Here is a 21593-nt window from a genome sequence, read left to right as displayed (position 1 = left end):
TATGTCTCTTAAATTGAATACCCTGGGCAAACCATTCCTAGAAAACTGAAGCAAATACCCCAAGCCCATCCAAAGAAATATCATACACCTTATCATGAGCCACCATATGAGTGTTGATGGTTTCAATATCTAGGTCCCAAATTGTCCAGGTGGTGTCTATGCGACTTAATAGGGTCCAACTTAGCCTAGTCAAATGAGGGGATGGGTGAGCTTTATTCATCGTTCTTGTTCTCATTTAGAAGGTCCTTGAGCTCAATCCAATCATCATGAATTTCCCATAAGCAGAGATATAAACATCGGATGTAGCAATGATGTTGGGGTTTAGTGTGACCTCGGAGGGGAAGAACATGAGTTTTGTGGGCAAGTAAGGATGATTGAAGACAAGGCCATTGTTGATGAAGTAATCGATGCCTCAGTGGTGTCTTGTTTTTTACTAAGTGCATAAATTGGCCATTGTGCATCATGTATACACCAAGTTTCCTTTTCATTGAGGATCTTGGTTTGTAGTTGGAATCGGAATCATAATTGAAATTAAAAATCTGCGGAATCAAAATGGTCTATTTCCATAATTTGTTTGACAAACAAGAATCAGAATGAGAATTGAAATCAGGCTTGAATGGGATTTCATTCCCAAAAGAGGGAGAGGGAATGACCATTCCATTTTCACCGGGAATGGGAAAGGGATTCAAATTCAGCCCAACCAAATAGTTGCAATCAGAATAGCCTTGATTTCTACATGGTGATTTCTGAAACTGATGCCTCTAGAAGGGTAGAATCCTAAATATGAAAATTTGCTTTTTTTTGGGCTTCTTCTTTTACCATTTATTATCCTAGTTTCATGAGATATATGACCTGCAAAAAGCTAAGGTGGAGGCCCACCCACCATTCACAAAACACAGGTGGTGTTTTGCTTCATTTCGGTTTATGAGATACCCCCACCACAGGAGAAAACATGTTATTTTAAGCCATGACCCATGGCATGTTTTGAAACCAGCTATGTTTGGATCTTAAGCTGAAAAGTCGTGGGTTTTGGAATACATGTAGGCTATATTTTGTTTGAAAGTAGGGGTGTTAATTGGACTGGATCTGGTCTAATCCGATCCAGTCCAATGTGAGTCCATTATAAATGGACCAGGTCCAGTCCAATCTAATCTTTTGGACCGGTCCAATTCAATGTCTGGGCCATCCAATCTGTTTAAATTTGTTTTGATTTAGACTGATTTCAACCAAAACCTCCATTGACACCTATATTATTATCATATATCAATGGATTATATATTAGCCTAATCCAACCCAATCCAATATAAATTTATTATAGACAGACCAGGTCCAATCCAATCTAATAAATATTTTGGACTAGATTGGTCCAATCCAATTTGTCTTGTGGGTCCGTCCAAATTGATTTTGGACTGGATAGGGTCCAATCCAAAATCGGTCAATTGACACCCTTACTTGAAAAAATGATAGGGAAACCTATACCTAGTTCTGATTTTCTTACCTCTTTATTATTGTCCTTACCTTTTCTTTCAAATCAAATACAACCTTATTTTGAGTGTTTCAGAGCACATCACACCACTTTCTTCGATCCGGTGCACCCAACACTCTTTTTCCATGATAAATCCTAAAACACATCACAACTTTTGATAGGAAGACCAAGATTCGCAGGTTTATTCCCGAACTAAAACTGTGTCCAAGCAAAAGTGAACTCTCGAGGGCGTAGTGAATTATAGAGCAATGGTTTTCAAACATACCGCTGTGGGTCCCATTGATTTGGAACAAACAATACCTGATGAAGGAAGATTTGGCCCGACCTCACAGTTATGCGACACGTGGCAAAAACAATAGCTTGACACAAAAGCAAGCCTAAGGTGCGGACACCAAGGGGACACCAGCGGACCGAACTCCCTACTGGGGGCCCGAACTCACCCTTGGCCCCAAACCAGAAAGTAATCCGAACTGGCCAACCTTGTAACAGTTCGGGATACACCTCGCCGAACTGGCCAACCTTGTAACAGTTCGGGATACACGCCGAACTGGCCTACCTTGTAACAGTTCGGGATATACCTCGCCGAACTGGCCTACCTTATCAGTTCGGGATATACCTCGCCGAACTGGCCAACGTTGTAACAGTTCGGGGTACACCTCGCCGAATTGGCCAACGTTGTAACAGTTCGGGGTACACCTCGCCGAACTGGCCCGCCCTAAATATACCTCCGAACTCAAGACTGCCTTGCTCACCACTCCGCATCACTTCCTGGGCACCAAAACCAACGGCAAGTCGTATCATGTCTGACATTGAGGAAGTCCATACCGATGGCGCTGCACCTGATTGACTTGGGATCTGACGCTTGACGGCCGCACTCCAAACGGCCACCTTCCACCGCCACCTGACACCGCCATCTCTAGTTAGAGAGACGGTTAGGCAGTGACGGTTATGTCCCAGCAGAAAGGACGGTGGCCGAATTGACAGACGCAAGGGTAATCATACCCGACCTGACAAGGGCCTCGGAGCGAGTGCGCGAAGTGATTATAAGAACCCCTTGCCCCCAACAAAGAAGGTATGTGAACTTTGCGCTATCTGGTCTACAATTTGCCTTTGAGAGATTACTGACTTAAGTTTCGGAGTTATGACACCGGGTTCCCCCCGGAGCTCTCTCATCTTCCCCGTTTCGGGCTCCCCGACACCCCAGCTCAGAGGCGAGTTTGTTGACAGCTAAAAGCCTCCCTCTAAATCTCTTTTACCTACCCTTTTTTCAAAAACTCCAACACCGAAATGGCCTCCTCCAGCAGTGCCGGACGTGGAACCGAAACAACCACTACCGGAGAGCAACTTCATGCTCCGACGGTGTGCATTGGGCAGTTCACTATCCTCCTTTCAGTGGATGGGATCCCAAGTTTGAATGTGCCACATGCGGTGACACCTCTGAACACTCCCTCGCTGAACATCCCTCTCCCACTCCCTGTCAAAACGAACTTCGCGGAACCAACTGCTGTCCCACTGGCAGCCCGACAAAACCAGATAGATGATCTGATGCAATGCAAGCGGGCAATGCAGGCCCAAATGCAGCAATTCCAGCAGCACCAACTCCAACAACACTAGGTGTTGCACCACCTCTCCCAACACCATTATCAACAACAATTCCCTCAGCTACCCTTGAACCAGCCACTTCCCCCCGGCACCCTGTTTCAAAGTCGGTCAAGGCCTCCCCTCAAGGTGGACGACCTCACCAAGGAGAGGCTTCCCGATCGCAGAACCCCCCTAACAGCCAGGCCTCATCCCCGGGCCGAAAACAAAGAAAGATCACTCCCGCCTCGCAGCCTGCGGGTGGGTCAAGAACCTCGCCAACAAAGTCACCTCAGCACTCCAAGCCCGAGTTCCCACTCACGGAGAACCGCTTTAGCGCCTTGGCAACAGGCCAGCAATCTGGGCCCATCGAGCTCGGAAACACAGAGGCAAGCAGCGCCAGCACTAGGCCCACTCAAAGAAGGCACCGGCGAAGTCGTCGAACTGCTACCCGCGTGCTACCCGAGCTCAGAGGAAATGAAGAAACGAGCTCGGGCAAGGTAAAAACCGTCCCCATTTTCTCAGTTCCTTCCCCCCTTTCAGCGGAACTATTGGCAGTCCCCTTGCCTAAAGATTTCAAACTCCATTCTCTGGACAAGTATGATGGGTCCTTTGACCCCAACGACCACGTCGACGCGTTTCAGTCGCAAATGCACCTCGCTAGGGCAAGCGAGTTGGGCATGTGCGTGGCCTTCACCACCACCTTCAAAGGGGTGGTCTGCACCTGGTACCGGAACCTAGCTTCCGGGTCAGTAAAAAGTTGGCCCCAGTTCGTGCAGATCTTCACCGCGCACTTTGTCACCAGCAAAAGGTGTCCCAGAACCGAGGAAAGTATCTTCGGGGTAATCCAAAGAGAGGGAAATCCCATCCGGAGCTACATCAAACGGTTCAATGAGGCATGTCTGCAGATCCCTCGGTTAGACCCCGCGGTACAGCTCGCTGCGGCCAAAAGAGGTGTGACGCACAAAGAATTCAAATGGCACATGGTGGCCAGCCAGCCAACAACCGTGGCCGATTTCTCAAGCTCGCGGACAAGTTTATGAGAACAGAGGAAGAGATCAACCAGAAAAATGAAGGTGGTGTTGAAAAAAGAAAAAGAGAAGGTGAGCCCTCCAACCTCGGTGACAGAAGAGGCCACAGCCAAGAGGCGAAGCCAAGTCAGCCGTCCCGAGCTCCCCTAGCAGTTCAGACGGATTACACGCCATTGAACACAAGGCGGACCGAGATCCTGATGACGATCAAGGATGCCCCTTACGTAAAGTGGCCACCTCGTCTGAAGAGCAACCCCAATGAGCGGAACAAAAATTTATATAGTAGTTTCAATAAAGATCACGGTCATAGCACCGAGCAATGTAATAATCTCCGCGACGAGATAGAAGGACTCATCCGTCGCAGGTACTTAAGAAATTTTGTACATTATGACAATAGTAATAAAGCAGGTCGGTAAGGGGAACATGGGAAGGATGTCCCCGAGCCGAGCAACAGACCGACTGAAGCCTTGCAGCGACCTCCCCCAGAAGAAAGGACGTCAGTTTGCGAAGCAGCCCGAGAGGAGCAGAACCCTCCCAAGAGGCCAAAGATGGAAGAACCGATCTTTTTTACAGAAGACGATGCGCGAGGTGTTCACTACCCCCACGACGACGCACTCGTCATAAAGTAAGGATCAACGATTTCGAAGTCCGGCACGTACTGGTAGACTTAGGCAGTTCGGCGGACATACTATTCAAATCGGCGTTCGACCAATTGCAGTTGCAAAAAAGCGATCAGAAACCCGCTCACACTCCTCTGGTAGGCTTCAGCGGAGAGGAAGTCAGACCCTTGGGAAAAATAACAGTACCTGTGGAAGTCGGCACATGGCCGTGCTCGGTAAGACTCAACCACGATTTCTTGGTGGTCGCGACCCCCTCCCCATACAACGCCATAATAGGGCGACCAATTACGCATATTCTGCGTGTAGTGGTCTCCACCTATTATCTGGCAATGAAGTTCCACACGGACTTCGGTGTGGGGGTAGCGCGGGGCGACCAACTTGAGTCCTGCAAGTGCTATGTTGCCGCCCTAAAGGGAAAAAACAAGGCAGCCAACGACCTTGAACTAGAGCGACATGCGGAGCAGGGTGAGGAACGAGCTTCGTCCACTGAGGAAACAGTCGCAGTCCCGACCTCGGCTACAGATCCGACGCGAATTCTACAGATCGGCGCCTCTTCCAAGGAGCCTTTGCGAACTGAACTGGTGAGTTTCTTACTCCAAAATTTAGATATTTTTGCATGGTCCGCGGCAGATATGCCCGGTATTGACCCTGGCCTTATAACTCACAAGCTTAACACTGACCCTGTAGTCAGACCCATTAGACAGAAGAAATGTAACTTAGCCCCGGAGCGTTGGAGGGCGGTCGACGAAGAAGTCGAAAAGCTCCTCGCAGCGAACTTCATAAGAGAAGTTCATTACCCGAGCTAGGTAGCCAACCCAGTGCTGGTGAAAAAAGCCAATGGCAAGTGGCGCATGTGCATCGACTACACCGATGTGAACCGAGCTTGCCCAAAAGACTGCTTCCCCTTACCCCGAATTGACCGCTTGGTGGACGCGACCTCGGAACACGAGCTGCTAAGCTTCCTAGACGCCTACTCAGGCTACAACTAGATTAAGATGGACCAGTCCGACAAAGAAAAAACCAGCTTCATTACCGAGTCCAGCCTGTACTGTTACAGGGTCATGCCCTTTCGGGCTAAAGGATGCTGGTGCGACCTTTCAAAGACTTGTAAATAAACTTTTTCGGCCTTTAATTGGCACGAAAGTCGAATGTTATGTAGATGACATGGTCGTCAAAACACAGTTTTCGCGAGAATTAATAAAAGACTAGGATTCTGTCTTCCAAATTCTACGTCAGTATAACATGAGACTAAACCCAAACAAGTGTGTATTCGGTGTCACCTCGGGTAAGTTCCTAGGGTACAATGTCAACCAGCGCGGCATTGAGGCCAACCCAGACAAAATAAAGGCCATTCTTGATATGAGACCACATCGGAAAGTAAAAGAAGTTCAAAGGCTAAACGGCCGCATAGTCGCTCTGAGCCGCTTCATGTCCAAGTCGGCAGACCGCTGCTTGCCTTTCTTCAAGGCAATCAAAGGCAAAGGGTTCAAATGGACCCGAGATCGCCAGCTTGCGTTTGACGAGCTAAAGACTTACCTCGCTACCATACCAACCTTAGCCAGACCCGAAGAGGGCGAGGTCCTAGAACTGTACCTCTCGACGAGCGACGAAGTGGTCAGTTCGGTATTAGTAAAGCAAGTAGATCGGGTCCAACGGCCGGTCTATTATGTTAGTAAAATTCTGCAGGGAGCAGAAACAAGGTAACCGCAGGATAGAAAAAATTGCCTACGCACTAGTGATATCAGCTCGGAAACTCCGCCCATACTTCCAAGCTCACACCGTCGTTGTCTTAACCGACAAACCCCTAAGACAAGTTTTGCTGAAGCCCGAGGTCTCCGGGAGGCTGACAAAATTGGCCATCGAACTCAACGAGTACGATCTCCAGTACAAACCCCGAACTGCAATTAAGGCCCAAGCTTTGGCAGATTTTATCGTCGAGTGCACCTTCAGCCACGAAGCCTACAGGTCAAGCCCGAGGTCCCCAGTTCGGGCGAACCCAGAGCTCCCGAGCCAATAGAGTCTGAACCCCTTGAAGTAGCAGTCAGTGTGGCATCTCTCCTGGTCAGGCGAAATGCGAACTGGGATGAGGAGCCCTGGATCCTTCACGTGGATGGTTCCTCGAACCAGCAAGGCAGCGGGGCTAGAATAGTCTTATGTGGCCCGGGAGGCACAAAATTAGAATACGCACTACGCTTTGAGTTCGCGGCATCCAACAACGAGGCAGAGTACGAAGCATTGATTGCTGGGCTGGACCTAGCGCAAAAGGTAAAGGCAAAGCACTTGGTCATATGCAGCGATTCCCAGCTCGTGGTCAACCAAGTTACGGGCGAGTATGAAGCACGTGAGCTCTCCATGATCGCATATTTGGCGAAAATAAAAGAGGCCCTGCTCAACTTCCAGTCACACTTCATCAGACAAATCCCAAGGTCAGAGAACACCAAGGCCGACGCTTTGTCCCGGTTAGCCAGCACAAGTCACAACAACATGAGAACCATGTACATAGAGGACTTACCTCCGCTTAGTATTCTCGGAGGGGCAGAGGAGGTTGCTCCCGTCCTGGAAGCAGAGCTGAGCTGGATCGACCCAGTCGCGAGCTTCTTGATAGACAGAACCCTCCCTATAGAATGCAATACGACCAAGAGGGTGCAGCGCCAGGCAGCCGAATACGTCATAAAAGACGAACGGTTGTACCGACGGTCCTACACGCTCCCCTACTTGCGTTGCCTGCTACCTGCCGAAGCCGAGTTCGTACTCCGCGACACTCATGAAGGCCTGTGCGGCGGACACTTGGGGGGCAAAGCACTCGCCCAAAAAGCTCTTCGACAAGGATACTACTGGCCAACGATGAAGGCAGATGCTGTCGAGCTCGTCAGAAAATGCGACAAGTGTCAAAAGCACGCCAATATCCACCATCAACTTGCCTCTGACCTCAAATACCTCACCATCCTGTGGCCCTTTGCACAATGGGGCATCGACCTCCTGGGGCCATTCCCACCAGCAACAGGTGGAAGAAAATTCCTAGTTGTTTTAGTAGATTACTTTACGAAGTGGATAGAAGCCGAACCTCTAGCAACTGTTACGGCCCGAAACATACAGAGCTTCTTTTGGAAGAACATAGTATGTCGTTTCGGGTTACCTCGGGTACTAATTTCCGACAACGGCAAGCAGTTCGAGGATATCAAGTTCCAAGAGTGGTGCCAGAACATGGGGATTCAATAAACCTTCACATCAGTCGCGCACCTGCAGGCAAATGGTCAGACGGAAGTAATGAACAGAGCCATCATGCGCGGACCGAAAGCACGTCTGGATCGAGCTAAGGGATTGTGGGCCGAAGAGCTACCAAGTGTCTTGTGGGCTCACCGAACTACAGAAAAAACCGCCACGGGAGAAACCCTCTTCAACCTCACCTACGACACAGAAGCTGTGATCCCGGCAAAAATCGAAGTACCAACATTGCGACTAGAAACGTACGACGACCGGACAAACGGAGATGAGTTACGTACCAACCTTGACCTACTAGATGAGGTAAGGGACCTCGCGCATATCCGGACAGCGGCCTACCAGCAACAGGTAGCTCGCAATGCCAGAGTAAAGCAACGAAGCTTCCGAGTCGGTGACCTGGTCCTTCGTAAGATTATGGTGCTCGAACCGGCGTGGGCAAACTTGGACCAAACTGGGAAGGGCCCTATAAAGTAAAGAGAGCGCTCGGGGGTGCATACGAGCTCGAAACCTTGGAAGGCAAACAAGTACCTCGAGCGTGGAACATCGTGAACTTAAGGCGATACTACCTATAAACCGCCAAGCGAAGTGGATGAAACCAGGTCCTATGGGCCACGATGTAGAGCCAAGAGGAACCTCAGCGTAAACAAGCAAAGAAAAGGGCATATTATCAGCTCGACAAAAAATCAGTTCATTGCAAAGCGCTCACGGCAAAACAAATCGCGGAAGTAAGGAACACTTGGGCAAAAAGAAACAGTTCGGGAAAAAAGGAACACTTGGGCAAAAAGGTTATCTATTCCGTTGCAAAAAACAGTACATTGGCCATCAGAAGGCACTTACAAAAAAAAAAAAAGAAGCATATTTTTACATGCCCGGAGCTACTTCTTCACCATCAGAAGGCACTTTAACAACACTCGAAGGCGCTGCCTCTCCCTTAGAGTCTGGCTCGCCATTGGCAACATTGGCCATCTCCTGAGTTATACGTGAAGTGGATATGGCACTAACATCGAGATCGGGGTACGTGTTCCAGATCATCCACCGGCTCAGTTTGAACCCCCTTCTATAAGAATCCACCATCAGATCGTCAAAACGCAGAGAGGCAATATAGTCTTCAACGGCGTTCTTCTTGGCGTCTTCAATGCCTTGGGAAAAAAATCTGCATTTTCTCCCTGATGTCCTCCTGAAGATATTTGACTTGATGCTGCAAATCCAACTTTAAGTCCGCCATGTGCTTGACAACGACCCCCATGGCCTCGGCATCACACTGAGACCTCGCCTGCCTGGCCATTGTGACGCGAGCAGCCTCTTCGACAGCATAAGCGGCTGCCTCAGCAGCTCGGGTATTCGCCTCTGCAGCACGGAAAGCCTCTTCAGCAGCATGAGCGACAGCCTCAGCAGCTCGCGCCTGTCGTGAGCTCCTCTCCACTTGGGCCGCTAAGGCATGAATTGAAGAATTCATCTACCAAAGGAAACAAGTAAGCAATGATAGAAAAAGCGACAGAAAATGAAAGGCAAACAAAATCTGACTTACCACCATAGCATGTGTTACGGCGCGGCAGGCGACCTGGTTCAAAGGAAGATCGGTCCACACGGTGATCTCCTCAGGGAAAGTAGCCTCCCTACTCTTCTGAAGAGCGTAGTTCGGCGTCAACACGCTCCTGAACTCCCCTTGAGCTCCCGAACTCGAGGGCCCAGCCCGCGTATGGGCGGACCCAGAGTGAGCAGGAGCACTTGAGTATGCAGGAGCGCCCGTATAAGTGGTCTCGGCGTAAGGCGCCCCGGCAGCTTCATGCATCGGTGGAGTCACCTCGGGCTCCCTGGGCAGATCCTCCGGCGTGTTGTCTGGAACTTGAGGCTCCTCTTCCGAGGGCAGCTCAGTACGAGTTCGTTTGGCGACCCGCTTCCTCCTCTTCATACCTTGGAACAGACGCCCCTCACGAGTTCTCTCCGCGTTTATCACACCTGTAGAAACGAGTTCGGCATCAGAAAAAATAAAGGAACATAGCAACAAGAAACCACAGTACTAGAAACCTACCCGAACTCAGGCCGGCCGCAATAAGCTTGGTCTCCGTTAAGTAGTGATGGCACTTTAAACCTTGTCGTGCCCATTGCCGGAGGCCCTTCACCGTCTCTTTGTCGAGAGTAACACCCGAATCAGGAGCGACCTCACCCCACCCGATCTGAAAGGGTCATCCTTGTGCACTTCGCACATCGAAGTAATCCCGCTTCCACGCCGGGACTTTATTAGGAAGATCGTGAAAAAGCTTAAAGCCCGGGCGAGGTGAAAGGTAATACGCCTGTCTTCCCCCAGGAAGAGAACCTGCCTGTCTCTTGAGCATCAAGATGGAGGAGAATATCTCTAAGTCTAAAGGGAAATTCTACTCGCAAAAAAGGGAGACTGTCCCCACCAGGTTCCGAATAGAGTTCAGATGAAGTTGGCCATTGGTGACACTGAAGTGGTTTATGACTTCGACGAGAAGGGGGTGGAAAGGAAGTCGCAACCCCGCAGTGAGCTGCTCTCAAAAAATCACGATCTCATCAGGACTGTGTTCCCAAGGAAAGCTACCCGAAGAAATAAAATATGTATACCCCCCAGGCAGATTGAAAGACATAAGTACAGATTGAAGCCCCTCAGGCATCATGGTCGAGGGGCCAAACCTGTCTAGCATCCAACCTCGGCGAGAGGTAGACGCCAAACTGCCCGAAGCGGCTCGGCCTACTGTTTCATAGTCCTCGAGTTCCACCTCAAGATCACTGAGGCAGTTGAGGGATACAGCTCGGTTTGTAGAACCTACGTCAGTCCTACTTGAAGAGTCGTCTGAGCTGTCAAAGCTAGACATTGAGAAAAAGAGGTGGATTCAGGAAAGTACTCACCGGAAGAAAGTTTTGAAGGCTCCGGAGACGGGGACAAGCCAAAAAACCTTGGAGGCTATGTAACCAGCCTAGGTGCGAGCTGAAAAAAATTGGACGCGAGCTGAAAAGTTGGACGCGAGCTCAATAGGAAAATCGCAGAAGTGACAAATCGACTGGGCTCCCCCACTATTTATAGTTACAGTAACCAAGAACCGACCGTACAGATCAAAGACGATCCGACGGCCCACATTCGCGCTGACCGCACGTCCCTTGAGGTCGAGATGTGATTGGCACACGTTTTTCCGAAAAAAGCGAAACGTCGGCGCATGTCTTCTTGAAACCGACGTCGCACTGACGCACGTCTTTCTGAGACTGACCGCGCCGCACGTCTCCCTGACAAATGCCAGCGCACGTCCAGCAGTGGCGCATTTTTTTTCAAGTTTGAATGACCCGCTGTCACGTCTTAGCGGTGCCAATTTTTGAAATTCAAAACGCGCGCTGTCAACCATCAACATTTATTAGTAGGCACGTTTCCCGCCTTCTCGGAAATCGAAGAACCCTCGCAAAAGCAACTCACGCAGTCAAGGTTCAAAGGACGGGACAAATCCACCTACCACCTCGCTAAACTCCCCGCGCCAGGGCAAGACCTTTGCACGAGGAGTGGGGGGCAATTGATGAAGGAAGATTTGGCCCGACCTCACAGTTATGCGACACGTGGCAAAAATAACAGCTCGGCACAAAAGCAAGCCTATGGCGTGGACACCAAGGGGACACCAGCGGACCGAACTCCCTACTGGGGGCCCGAACTCACCCTTGGCCCCAAACCAGAAAGTAATCCGAACTAGCCAACCTTGTAACAGTTCGGGATACACCTCGCCGAACTGGCCAACCTTGTAACAGTTCGGGATACACGCCGAACTGGCCTACCTTGTAATAGTTCGGGATATACCTCGTCGAACTGGCCAACTTATCAGTTCGGGATATACCTCACCGAACTGGCCAACGTTGTAACAGTTCGGGGTACACCTCGCCGAACTGGCCCACCCTATACATACCTCCGAACTCAAGACCGCCTCGCTCACCACTCCGCATCACTTCTTGGGCACCAAAACCAACAACAAGTCGTATCCTGCCTGACACTGAGGAAGTCCGTACCCGATGGCGCCGCACCTGACTGACTTGGGATCTGACGCTTGACGGCCGCACTCTAAACCACCACTTGACACTGCCATCTCTAGTTAGAGAGACGGTTAGGCAGTGACGGTTCTGTCCCTGCAGAAAGGACGACGGCCGAATTGACAGACGCATGGGTAATCATACCCGACCTGACAAGGGCCTCGGAGCGAGTGCACAAAGTGATTATAAGAACCCCCCGCCCCCAACAAAGAAGGTATGTGAACTTTGCGCTATCTGGTATACAATTTGCCTTTGAGAGATTACTGACTTAAGTTTCGGAGTTATCACACCGGGTTCCCCCCGAAGCTCTCTCATCTTTCCCGTTTCAGATTCCCCGACGCTCCAGCTCAGAGGCGAATTCGTTGACAGCTAAAACCGGCCGGATTGCGCTCCATCAACACCCGTATAATGTCACATTCGGAGGCCAAATAGCATTCACATAAATAAATGAATGAATCGTCCATACAAGTTCTATTTATACAAATAGGACAGGACAAAACTACAAACAAAGGTGTGCACAATGGAATGGGGTTACATAAACAATTTATGAAACTGTTCACACTTGATTGGCTCCATATATATGCCCTCATTGCTCAACCAAGTTGTACTTTAAATGGGGCATTGGTATTTCTTCACTCCTTATTGGAAAACGTTGCTTTTTGTACACACTTTGTTTACAAAGTGCTTTAAAATGACACTCTTCACCTTCTACACAAGGATTTACGTGTATATATGGATCATTAACGTGTTCACTCGTGACTGGTTACCTGGCTTGAAGGGCTTACATGAGGTTCAAAGTACTAATATATATCCCTTCCACTACCACCTGAGATGTATCAATATTTTAAACCTTGATTTAATTTCACCACACTGGAAGGGCGTCTAATTTTTTTGTTAGAATGGATCATCCGTTCAGATGGTCAGACCATTTGACCCAAAAACCAGACCCCATAATGATTCCCTGTCTGGTCTGGACCGTCTGGCTTTAAAACCTTGTTTAAAACACTTTTATGAGACAAATCTTTACCATTAAGCCATGTCTGACCAATTTGTTAAAAGGCAGTTGGTTTTAGCTTTAAGCCATTTTCATCGAACTGAAGTTGTTATGCGGTTAATGGGTTGGGTCAAGATTGGTTTGGGTTGAACCCAAATCATTTAATTTATTTATATTTAAATAGATCATTAACAAATTAACAGATTAAATGGATTAGGTTGAAGTTCAAACCAAAGGCCAACCCACCCAATTTCCACCCTGGTTACAATCAACCAATTGACAACCCATCAGTTTTCTTAAACGGAATTACAATCAATATTTTTCTTAAAAAGATAAAGTAAAGATAACTAAATAGGGTAACAGATCATGTGCAAAATGCTTGAAAGCCCAGGCATGTATACATGTTACACTTGAGGGCAATATTTAGCCCAAAATCAGCCTAAAATTTTTGGGTTTGATGTTGAATTTTGACTCGGGCCTAGGCCGGTCATGGACACAAAATCCATGACCAAGCCCAAAAATTTTCCAGGGTAGAAGGGTCGGTCTCTCAAGCCGACACTAAATAATCACCCCTATTTATCTTCACAGAATCACACTCAGTCTGTTTTACTTTGTAGTAATATAACCAAACTATATGATTTCTGACCTCTGTTCTAAATCCACATCTTCCAATTGTCTTCTTAAAAGCAGCATCGGTATTCACCCCGAACCGCCTGCACTGTAGTGAGTTTGTTTATGTTCCGATTGTTTAGAGTACTCATAGAAGTCGGGCTGTGGAACCAATGATATTCTGGAGCCATATTGGTGTGACATTGTCAAGCTTACATAAGGGAATCATGTTGTCTGCTTGAGAAAGCTATAAAAAGTTGTTTTTGATTTTGATGTTCTTTGAACCCGTTCAGGTTGAATAACTAACAAAAGAGATGCAGGGTCCACGTGAGCTGCACTTGATGGCTGTGTCAATGCATGTTTAACCAATCATAATGACCCACCTGAATTATGCATGTAAAATGAGAAAGCCGACTGGTTGTGTGGCATATATACTCGATGGCTGTTGCCGGGTATCATAATTCATTAAAGTTTAAACCACCACTAACAAGATCATAACGTGTAATTCATCCATAAAGTGGTCTGGTGGTGGCATGTTCATGGACCAGATGAAGCACAAATACAATCCGAACCTGGACCGACCAACCCAAGCTGTAATTTTACACGGGTTAGGTAGGTTTTTAATCCTCAGGCTGAGATCAAAAGTTTTACAGACATGGCATAGGGAGACTTTTAATAGACCAAACTCGGCCTAACAACATCCCAACACATACTTTAATACTTTATATAAATTTTTAGTGTGAACTAATCGCCCACTTGAGCCTGAGGGGCTTGTCTTTAAGCTTGGGCCTTAGACACAATTCCTAATATTGGACTTGAGTTGAGCAAAACCCGAACGAGCCCACCCACTAGAACCCCTGAATACAATGTAAAAAACACGTCCAGTGCATTCTACTCCTACCACTTCATCATACATAGAGAGGACTCTCAAGTCTCAAGTCTAAAATTTTCTCTTAGATTCTTGGGGTTAGTATAACTACAAACTCCTCTGAGTAATAAAAATAAATTAACTTAACAAATTGGTGTTAATATATAAAGTTATAAACAACTTTATATGTAATGTACATATATTTACCTCCTCTGTCTATCACTCTATCTATTCTCTTTCAACTGTTTTACATGGAAAACCCGAACCCTTGATATCCCTGGATTGGGGCTGTGCTTGAAACCGGGTATGGGTTTGTAGGGTCTATTGTTTCCACCATCTGTGTAGGACCACTGCTTGGCGGGTTGGGTCCGACATTCACCGGGTTGGTGTCTACTGTGGTAATGTCATGGATGCTGGACCGCTTCTTCTCTTTTTTCACCGAGTTCAAACGCAGGTAATATTTTTGGGCGTGGCTAGCCACTTGTGTTGGCGTTCGCGACACCACAGCATTCCTCGAGATGCTCCTCCAATCGCCCTTTCCGTACTTTTGTAATCCGATTAAAAATAACCTGTTTCAACGCAACTACAAGATGCAAATTAGTATCGGCGTCGAACAGTATTCGAAAATCCAATTTTAAATTAGAGATTCGACATAATCAAATTAAATTCATATCTAATAGTTAATCAGATTCGATTCGAAATTAAATATGACCTAATTCAATTCAATAAATATTCAAATACGACTGATTATTTAATTTATATATATAATATATAAGATATTTAAATGTTTTATATAAATTATATATTTTAAATAAATAAAATATTATTTTATATATTTATTAATTACCTAAAATAATTAATTAATCAAATTCGAATTAAATCAAATATTTAAATATTAATTTTCAATATTTGTCAAGTATTGAATCAAATTCAAATATCAGATATTGTCAGATTCGATTCAAATTTGATCCATTTACACCCGTATACGTTAATAAGACAAAAAAAAAAGGAAATCATTTATTAAAACACCTCAATAATTTTATAAATTTACTTAAACCTACCCTATATTATGCATTTTATTAAAACACCCTTTATAATTTACAATCCATTTACTTAATCATCCTTTAACATGATCACCTAAACTAAGCCCCCATTCGCTTACCCATTTACTAAAACACCCTTTATAATTTACAACCCATTTACTTAATCAATCTTTCATTAAGAATTAGTAACACGATCACCTAAACCAAGGCCGTAAGTATTTTCCAAGAAATACTTACTCGGATAAGTGTATTTATCCATATTCATTTATTTCTCATGTAAATAAAACAATAACCATTTTAACCATAAAAATCAATTATTAAAAAAAAACATTTTTGTTACATTTAAGACCTGGTACATTTTTCAATAAATTATTTATTTGGGTAAATGCAATTACCTAGATAATTTTTTTCTGGAAAACACTTACTTGGATAAACTCATTTATCCATGTTCTTTTATTTCATAGGTAAATAAAATAATGATCATTTTAACCATAAAAATCCATTATTAAAAATGGCATTTTTGTCCCATTCAAGTATTAACAACTTTTTTCCTAAGCGAAAAAGTTATTTACTATCTAGGAGTTAGGTATTACTTACCCGAACAAGTGATACTCAGGAAAATAAATTTCTCTAATCCTCACGTAAATCTGAAAAATGAATATGGAATTCTTGCTCAATGGAAACCAAAATCCCATTGACAAACTTTCCCCCCTCTCAAAATCCAAAAAATGAACACCCCTTAAATGTCATTTTAAGGTGATCGTATAGAAAGCAAAATTGTCTAATTAGAGAAAAATAGGGTGGTTGTTCATGTTTTACCAGGGGCAAAAATGGTATTTTAATATTAGTTTCTTTTGATTAAATATATTTGAATTTATGTTAATGTTAAAACTAGCATTTCCACTTTCATATAATGAAAAGTTAATTAAATAAATTGATTGCAAACTATAGAGGATATTTTAATAAAATACAAACTATAAGGTAGGATTTAATAAATTCATAAAACTATAAGGAGTGTTTTATAATAAATGACCCCAAAAAAAGAAAAAAAAACATTCTACTTGTAAAAAGTTCAATTTTACTATATCTAAAATTTTAAATTGAGCATTGAACCAATCTTGAGCCCAATAAAATTTAATTTGTGAAATTCACTATAAGCTTGAATAAAGCTAATTTGAATAAATGAATTTTTGAGTTGAGCCAAATTTAAGATCATGTTCCTAACTCAAATTGATCGATGTGGGCCTTTTGTTTCTATGGCAAAACAAGCTCAGATGATTAAATATTTGGCTTAACTTGGCTCCAACCCTCAATACTTGAATTGCTTGCATATACTAATCCACACATTGTTTAAGAATGGGAATGACATCATGCCTAGGTGAACAAATACATGAATTGACTTATGTCGACACATATATTAACTCATGAATATGTATATACAAGGATTGACATAACCATACAATACATCTAATACATGGCACATCATATCATATCGACTATAACCAATACTAAATACACTACAACCGATGGTGTATCTTGCCAGTCATGCATATTGAATTAATACAAGCATGTATCAATTTATGCTGCATTGTATCTACCAATATGTACCGATACAGACTCATACGTCACATGTCTACACCTTTATACTAAAAATTGAAAATGGGGTGGTTTGAACCTAAGTTGCCTAATGTGCAATGCATCTAAGACTTTTTTTTTTTTGCTCCATGGTATGCACAAACAAGGGGATCCCATCTCCCATCTCCCAACACCCACAACCCATAACCCTCCCAACCTAGGTGCATGCGTGAATCAATCCTAAGTCTCCCTTACAACCAGTAGAAGACCTTACTAACTAGCCAGTTAGCGCATTGCAATGAAATAATATTCATTATTAATAAAAAAGAATAATATTCAAAATTAATATTTTATAAACTAATGAAATAAATTATCCAATAAATCCACATTAAAATATAAAAGGATGATTTTCATCTCAAGAATTTTTTATAATAAATATTAATAATAGAATAATTATTTTAGTACTTAAAATTAATATATATATAAATTATTAATTAATATTTTAATTTACATTACATTAAATAATAAAATGTTAAGTATTTAAAAAATAAAAATTGTTTACAAAATATTTGATAATATAATATTAATTAGAACCTATCAAATATACTAATCAACATTTTGTATAAAAAGGATTATTAACTTTAGAGAGAACTATAATAATAAAAATATTAGTAATGGAATCATTATTTTAATAAACAAAAAGTTACATATGATATATATCTTAGAAATTTTAATATATTTGATATAATTTAAATTGAGATTATATGTTTTTATAAATTATTAATTGATACTTTAATTTATATATGAGAATTTAATATTTAAATAACTTTTTTGTTAGTATAAAAATAATAAAATAGAAAATAATCAATATAATAATCAAAATAAAATATATGCATAAGTTATGTGTTTTGGACTTTTTGAATAATGCATTATCAATAAAATTATGTGATACTTATGCATCCACTATATTAATTACAATATACTATTAAAATATACATTACCTATTTATTTATACACTATTCATGACTATTTGAGTTTAGATATAATATCATTAATGTATTTACAAAATTTACATTGTGTTTCTTAGCATATCCATGCATTTCCAAATCATATATTCGTATCCATATCTGAATTGTCAAATACAATACCCAATACTTATTTCATATTAACTATTTAATATAAATATATAATTTATAATAATAACATATAAAATATACACCGGGCTTGGATTATTGGGCCCAAGCCCAACCTAAAATTTTCTAAGCTTGGTGTGGGCTTGGGTTGAGTTGAACTGGGTTTCCAATGTTGGGCCAAGAATTATTACCTACTTATATATAATAATATAACTCATTGACTAGATCCAATGATTTAGTGGTTTAACCACCAAGGTCACATAGTAGTATGATATCATAATTAAGTAATGAAAATATAAAAAATAAATAAATAATGCAAAATTTTGTAAAAATATAGAAAATTTATAAAAATGGGCATATATATAATTCATCTTATTAAATAAGAGTAAATGAAATAATAAAAATTATTTTTATTAATTCAACAAACCCGAGCAATTAAGGCTCAATTTGGGAAGAATACAATTTGTATAGTGCAAATATAAGTTTGGAAATACAAAATTGAAGGATTTGCACTGTATTTTCACTCATTCCAAAATGATGAAGACCCAAAAATAGTTCAAAACAAATCAATTTTTTGTCATTGAAGCACCCAAAAACAGTTCAAAACAAATCAAATTTTTGTCATTGAAGCTGATGTTACCACCATTTTTCCCTTTGTAACCAGACAATTAGAACACGAAAAGTACCAGACAATTAGAACGTGAAAAGTTTACACCCAATTTCCCTTTTTCATCCCATCCTTTTCCAGCCACCGAACTAAACCAAACCCAGTCTTAATCATTCTTATAAGGGTGCAAATAGTGCCGGATAGTATAGGGTTGAAATGAACCCCAACAAAATCTAAGTTGTTTAACCCAAAACTGTAACCGTAATCCAAGTCATAAATCATTGGGTTGGGTTTAGATTGGTCTTGACTTCTTCACTTTTTGCTAAAATGTGCAGACATGTATGCAAAGGCATGTCAGGTTCATGTTTCCCAAAACTAGGCTGCATTTGGCATTCCTGACTTATCTCCTTTTTTGCAATTAAAAAGTCAGTATTCATAGTAGATATTTAAATTGCGAAGAGAAGATAAGTCCTTAAATACCAAATAATGCCTCAAGTTGGATTCGTTTTTAGATTAAACCCAGCCCTGGGTTTAGACTAACTTGGCCCAACCCAAGTTGCACCTATATTCTTTACTATACCTCACGCAATACTAAATCATTTTGAGATTTGAGCCACTGAGTTCTATCTTAAGATTCAAAATTCTCTTGGACGGTTGGACCGATCCACAAAATTGGTTGAAATCTCCCTTTGGCGTCGGGTTTGTTGCCTCTCTTTCCATTACTCAACCCGAACCAGATAACGATGGGGGCACATAGGATTAATCTAATTAATGGATTGCGGTCAAAGAATGAGAACCGACTCCGACAGGAGAGTACATACAATCACGAGTACAGCCCATGAATGCGAATCGTGAACAAGATTAAATGTGGGACACAATGAGCCCAACAACCTGCATGCGCGCCAGCTGTACGGTATGACTTGTTGGGCCTTCTTCAAGTCTATCTGTCAGACACAATGGGCAATCGACTTGGACAGTTCATCCACCTTCGCTAAATGGGCCATGACTTGGTGGGCCCATTAATGCCGTTTCTAGCGAGAGTCCAGGCTTAGAAGGCAAGTTCAAAAGAGGTTTCCTGTCCGGTACTGAATTCTTGTTGCACTTGCACCAAGCGCCCTCTTCTCTTTGCCATGGATAAATAATCCCAGGAAATATTTCTCTTTGTAAAATTCCCAGGACAAAAATATCCATATTAAAAACAAAGGTTTCCAACATTTGTCTGTTATAGTCCATGGGCAACTATGTCTTTACACCCAACACGCTACAGGCCCGCCGCATGTATCAAAAAAACAGTGGGCTTCGAGTTTTCTGGTTCATCCAACGGGCAGCGGCGTCCCATCTCCGTTCTCCATTGTAAATTGGTAATTCTAATTCATAAATGTGTCAAAAATTTAACAAAAAATAAAAAACAAAAAGAATAGCATGAAGTCATGAACACTTAAAACTAGCGAAACGTCGAAACCTAACACTTTTTGTGAGGGACTACCGGTAACCGGGCTATATTGAAAATATAAGACGGAACTACTAAATTAACCTCGTTATTTGGAAATATTTCTTCCGCGTAGAGAGAAAAAGGAGGGAAAGTAAAATAGTTGATCAATTGAAGGTGTTTGGCTTGAAGAATTCTAATCGAGAAAAGAAAGAGTTGCAGAAATTCGTCTGACCTGTGCTCCTCCTCCGTCCAGGGAACCCCTTTCTTTCTCTCCGTTTCCGTCTGCCTAGGCGGCTTCGACCCAAATGAGATCTGACTCGCCTGGCACTCGGAAGCCCAACTCGGCTTGAGCGAGTTATCCGCGTAGTCCGGAATCTCCACCCGTCCCGAGTCGATCTCCTGCACATCGTGAACCAGAGCCTCGTAGTGATCTCTAACCTCCAAAGCCGTCTTCCCGGGCACCTGTCCAGCGATCTTCTGCCACCGATCCGGGGTCCCTTCCGGGAAGGTGACCAGAGCCCGCTCGAAGAGCTTGTCCTGAACCCGAGTCCACGGCGAGGGAAAGGGAGATGGCGACGGCGAGAAGTTGCCGCCCATCATCCAGAGATTTTCCTGAAACATCTTCGATCGCTTTCGTTTTCTCGTTTACGGCCTTACGGGTTTGGTTCGGAAGGGGCTGTCCTCATATTTATACTGCAGAGAAAAAAAAAGCGAGTTAATACTTAATACAGTTAGGATTTTTTTGGTTTCTCTTCTGGGCTCTGACTAAAGCCTTCTAATTCAACACGTTTTTTCCTTTTTGGGTTTCTTGTTTGATTTAAGTGCTATACACGTGTCAGCTAAGGGCGGCGCTGATTTTGATATTATTAATAAGTCTTATCTGTATATTCTACAATCGTTTTCATTTCTGGATTAGACGTAATTAGGCATCAGCCCCACTGGATCGGAATCTTCAAGATCAAGATCCGCGCAAAGCTCTAAAAAACTGTCGGCCGTTGGATTGGCCTGATGTCGGCAAACAAAACATTTGTAAGTTTTTTAATAACGTGTACAGGCTGGTGCGCATTGTGCACAGGGGCTTCGTATCTCGCATTCTCGCTCTGTCCAGGTCTGGAAGGTTCCTCGTGAGGAAGGGAGGTTATCAACTCGAACTTTTGAAGTGACGTGGCGCGAAATAAGATTGTAGGGCCCACAAGAGGGAGTCGACGTAAAGTATTCCAACAACTAACAGTGGATAAGGTTTCCTGAGCCAGCTCCACTAGTTGCCATTTAAAAAAAAAACTGTAGCTCCGGAAAGGAGGAATAAAAGGTTCGTGAGGTGAGGGCGGCTGATTCTTGGCCCGGCCGAACCTACATGGTTCCTTCCCCT

The 21593-nt window shown here is 43.5% G+C and overlaps 1 protein-coding gene across 1 annotated transcript; it reads right to left on the bottom strand.

Moving 5' to 3' along the window:
* Positions 1–14500: 14500 nt before the first annotated feature.
* LOC148847500 (transcription factor DIVARICATA-like) lies at positions 14501–20970 on the bottom strand. The gene is made up of 2 exons (XM_088948074.1): positions 20457–20970; positions 14501–15003 (listed from the first exon to the last, which is right to left on the bottom strand). The coding sequence occupies exons 1-2, from the start codon at positions 20843–20845 to the stop codon at positions 14682–14684; spliced, it is 711 nt and encodes a 236-aa protein (XP_088804200.1). The 5' UTR covers positions 20846–20970; the 3' UTR covers positions 14501–14681.
* Between the last annotated feature and the right edge of the window lie 623 nt (positions 20971–21593).

The sequence above is a fragment of the Nelumbo lutea genome, chromosome 6, assembly GCF_056320005.1.
Source record: "Nelumbo lutea isolate HS-2025 chromosome 6, American lotus-T2T, whole genome shotgun sequence".
Taxonomy (NCBI): Eukaryota; Viridiplantae; Streptophyta; class Magnoliopsida; order Proteales; family Nelumbonaceae; genus Nelumbo; species Nelumbo lutea.
Note: the sequence above shows the minus strand (reverse complement) of the source record. Positions and strands in the feature narration are given on the sequence as shown.

Coding starts and splice junctions, on each gene's coding strand:
- LOC148847500 (XM_088948074.1), bottom strand. CDS start 20,845: ATGTTTCAGGAAAATCTCTGGATGATGGGCGGCAACTTCTCGCCGTCG. Junction 15,004..20,456: donor TGGACGGAGGAGGAGCACAG/GTCAGACGAATT, acceptor GCGTTGAAACAG/GTTATTTTTAATCGGATTAC.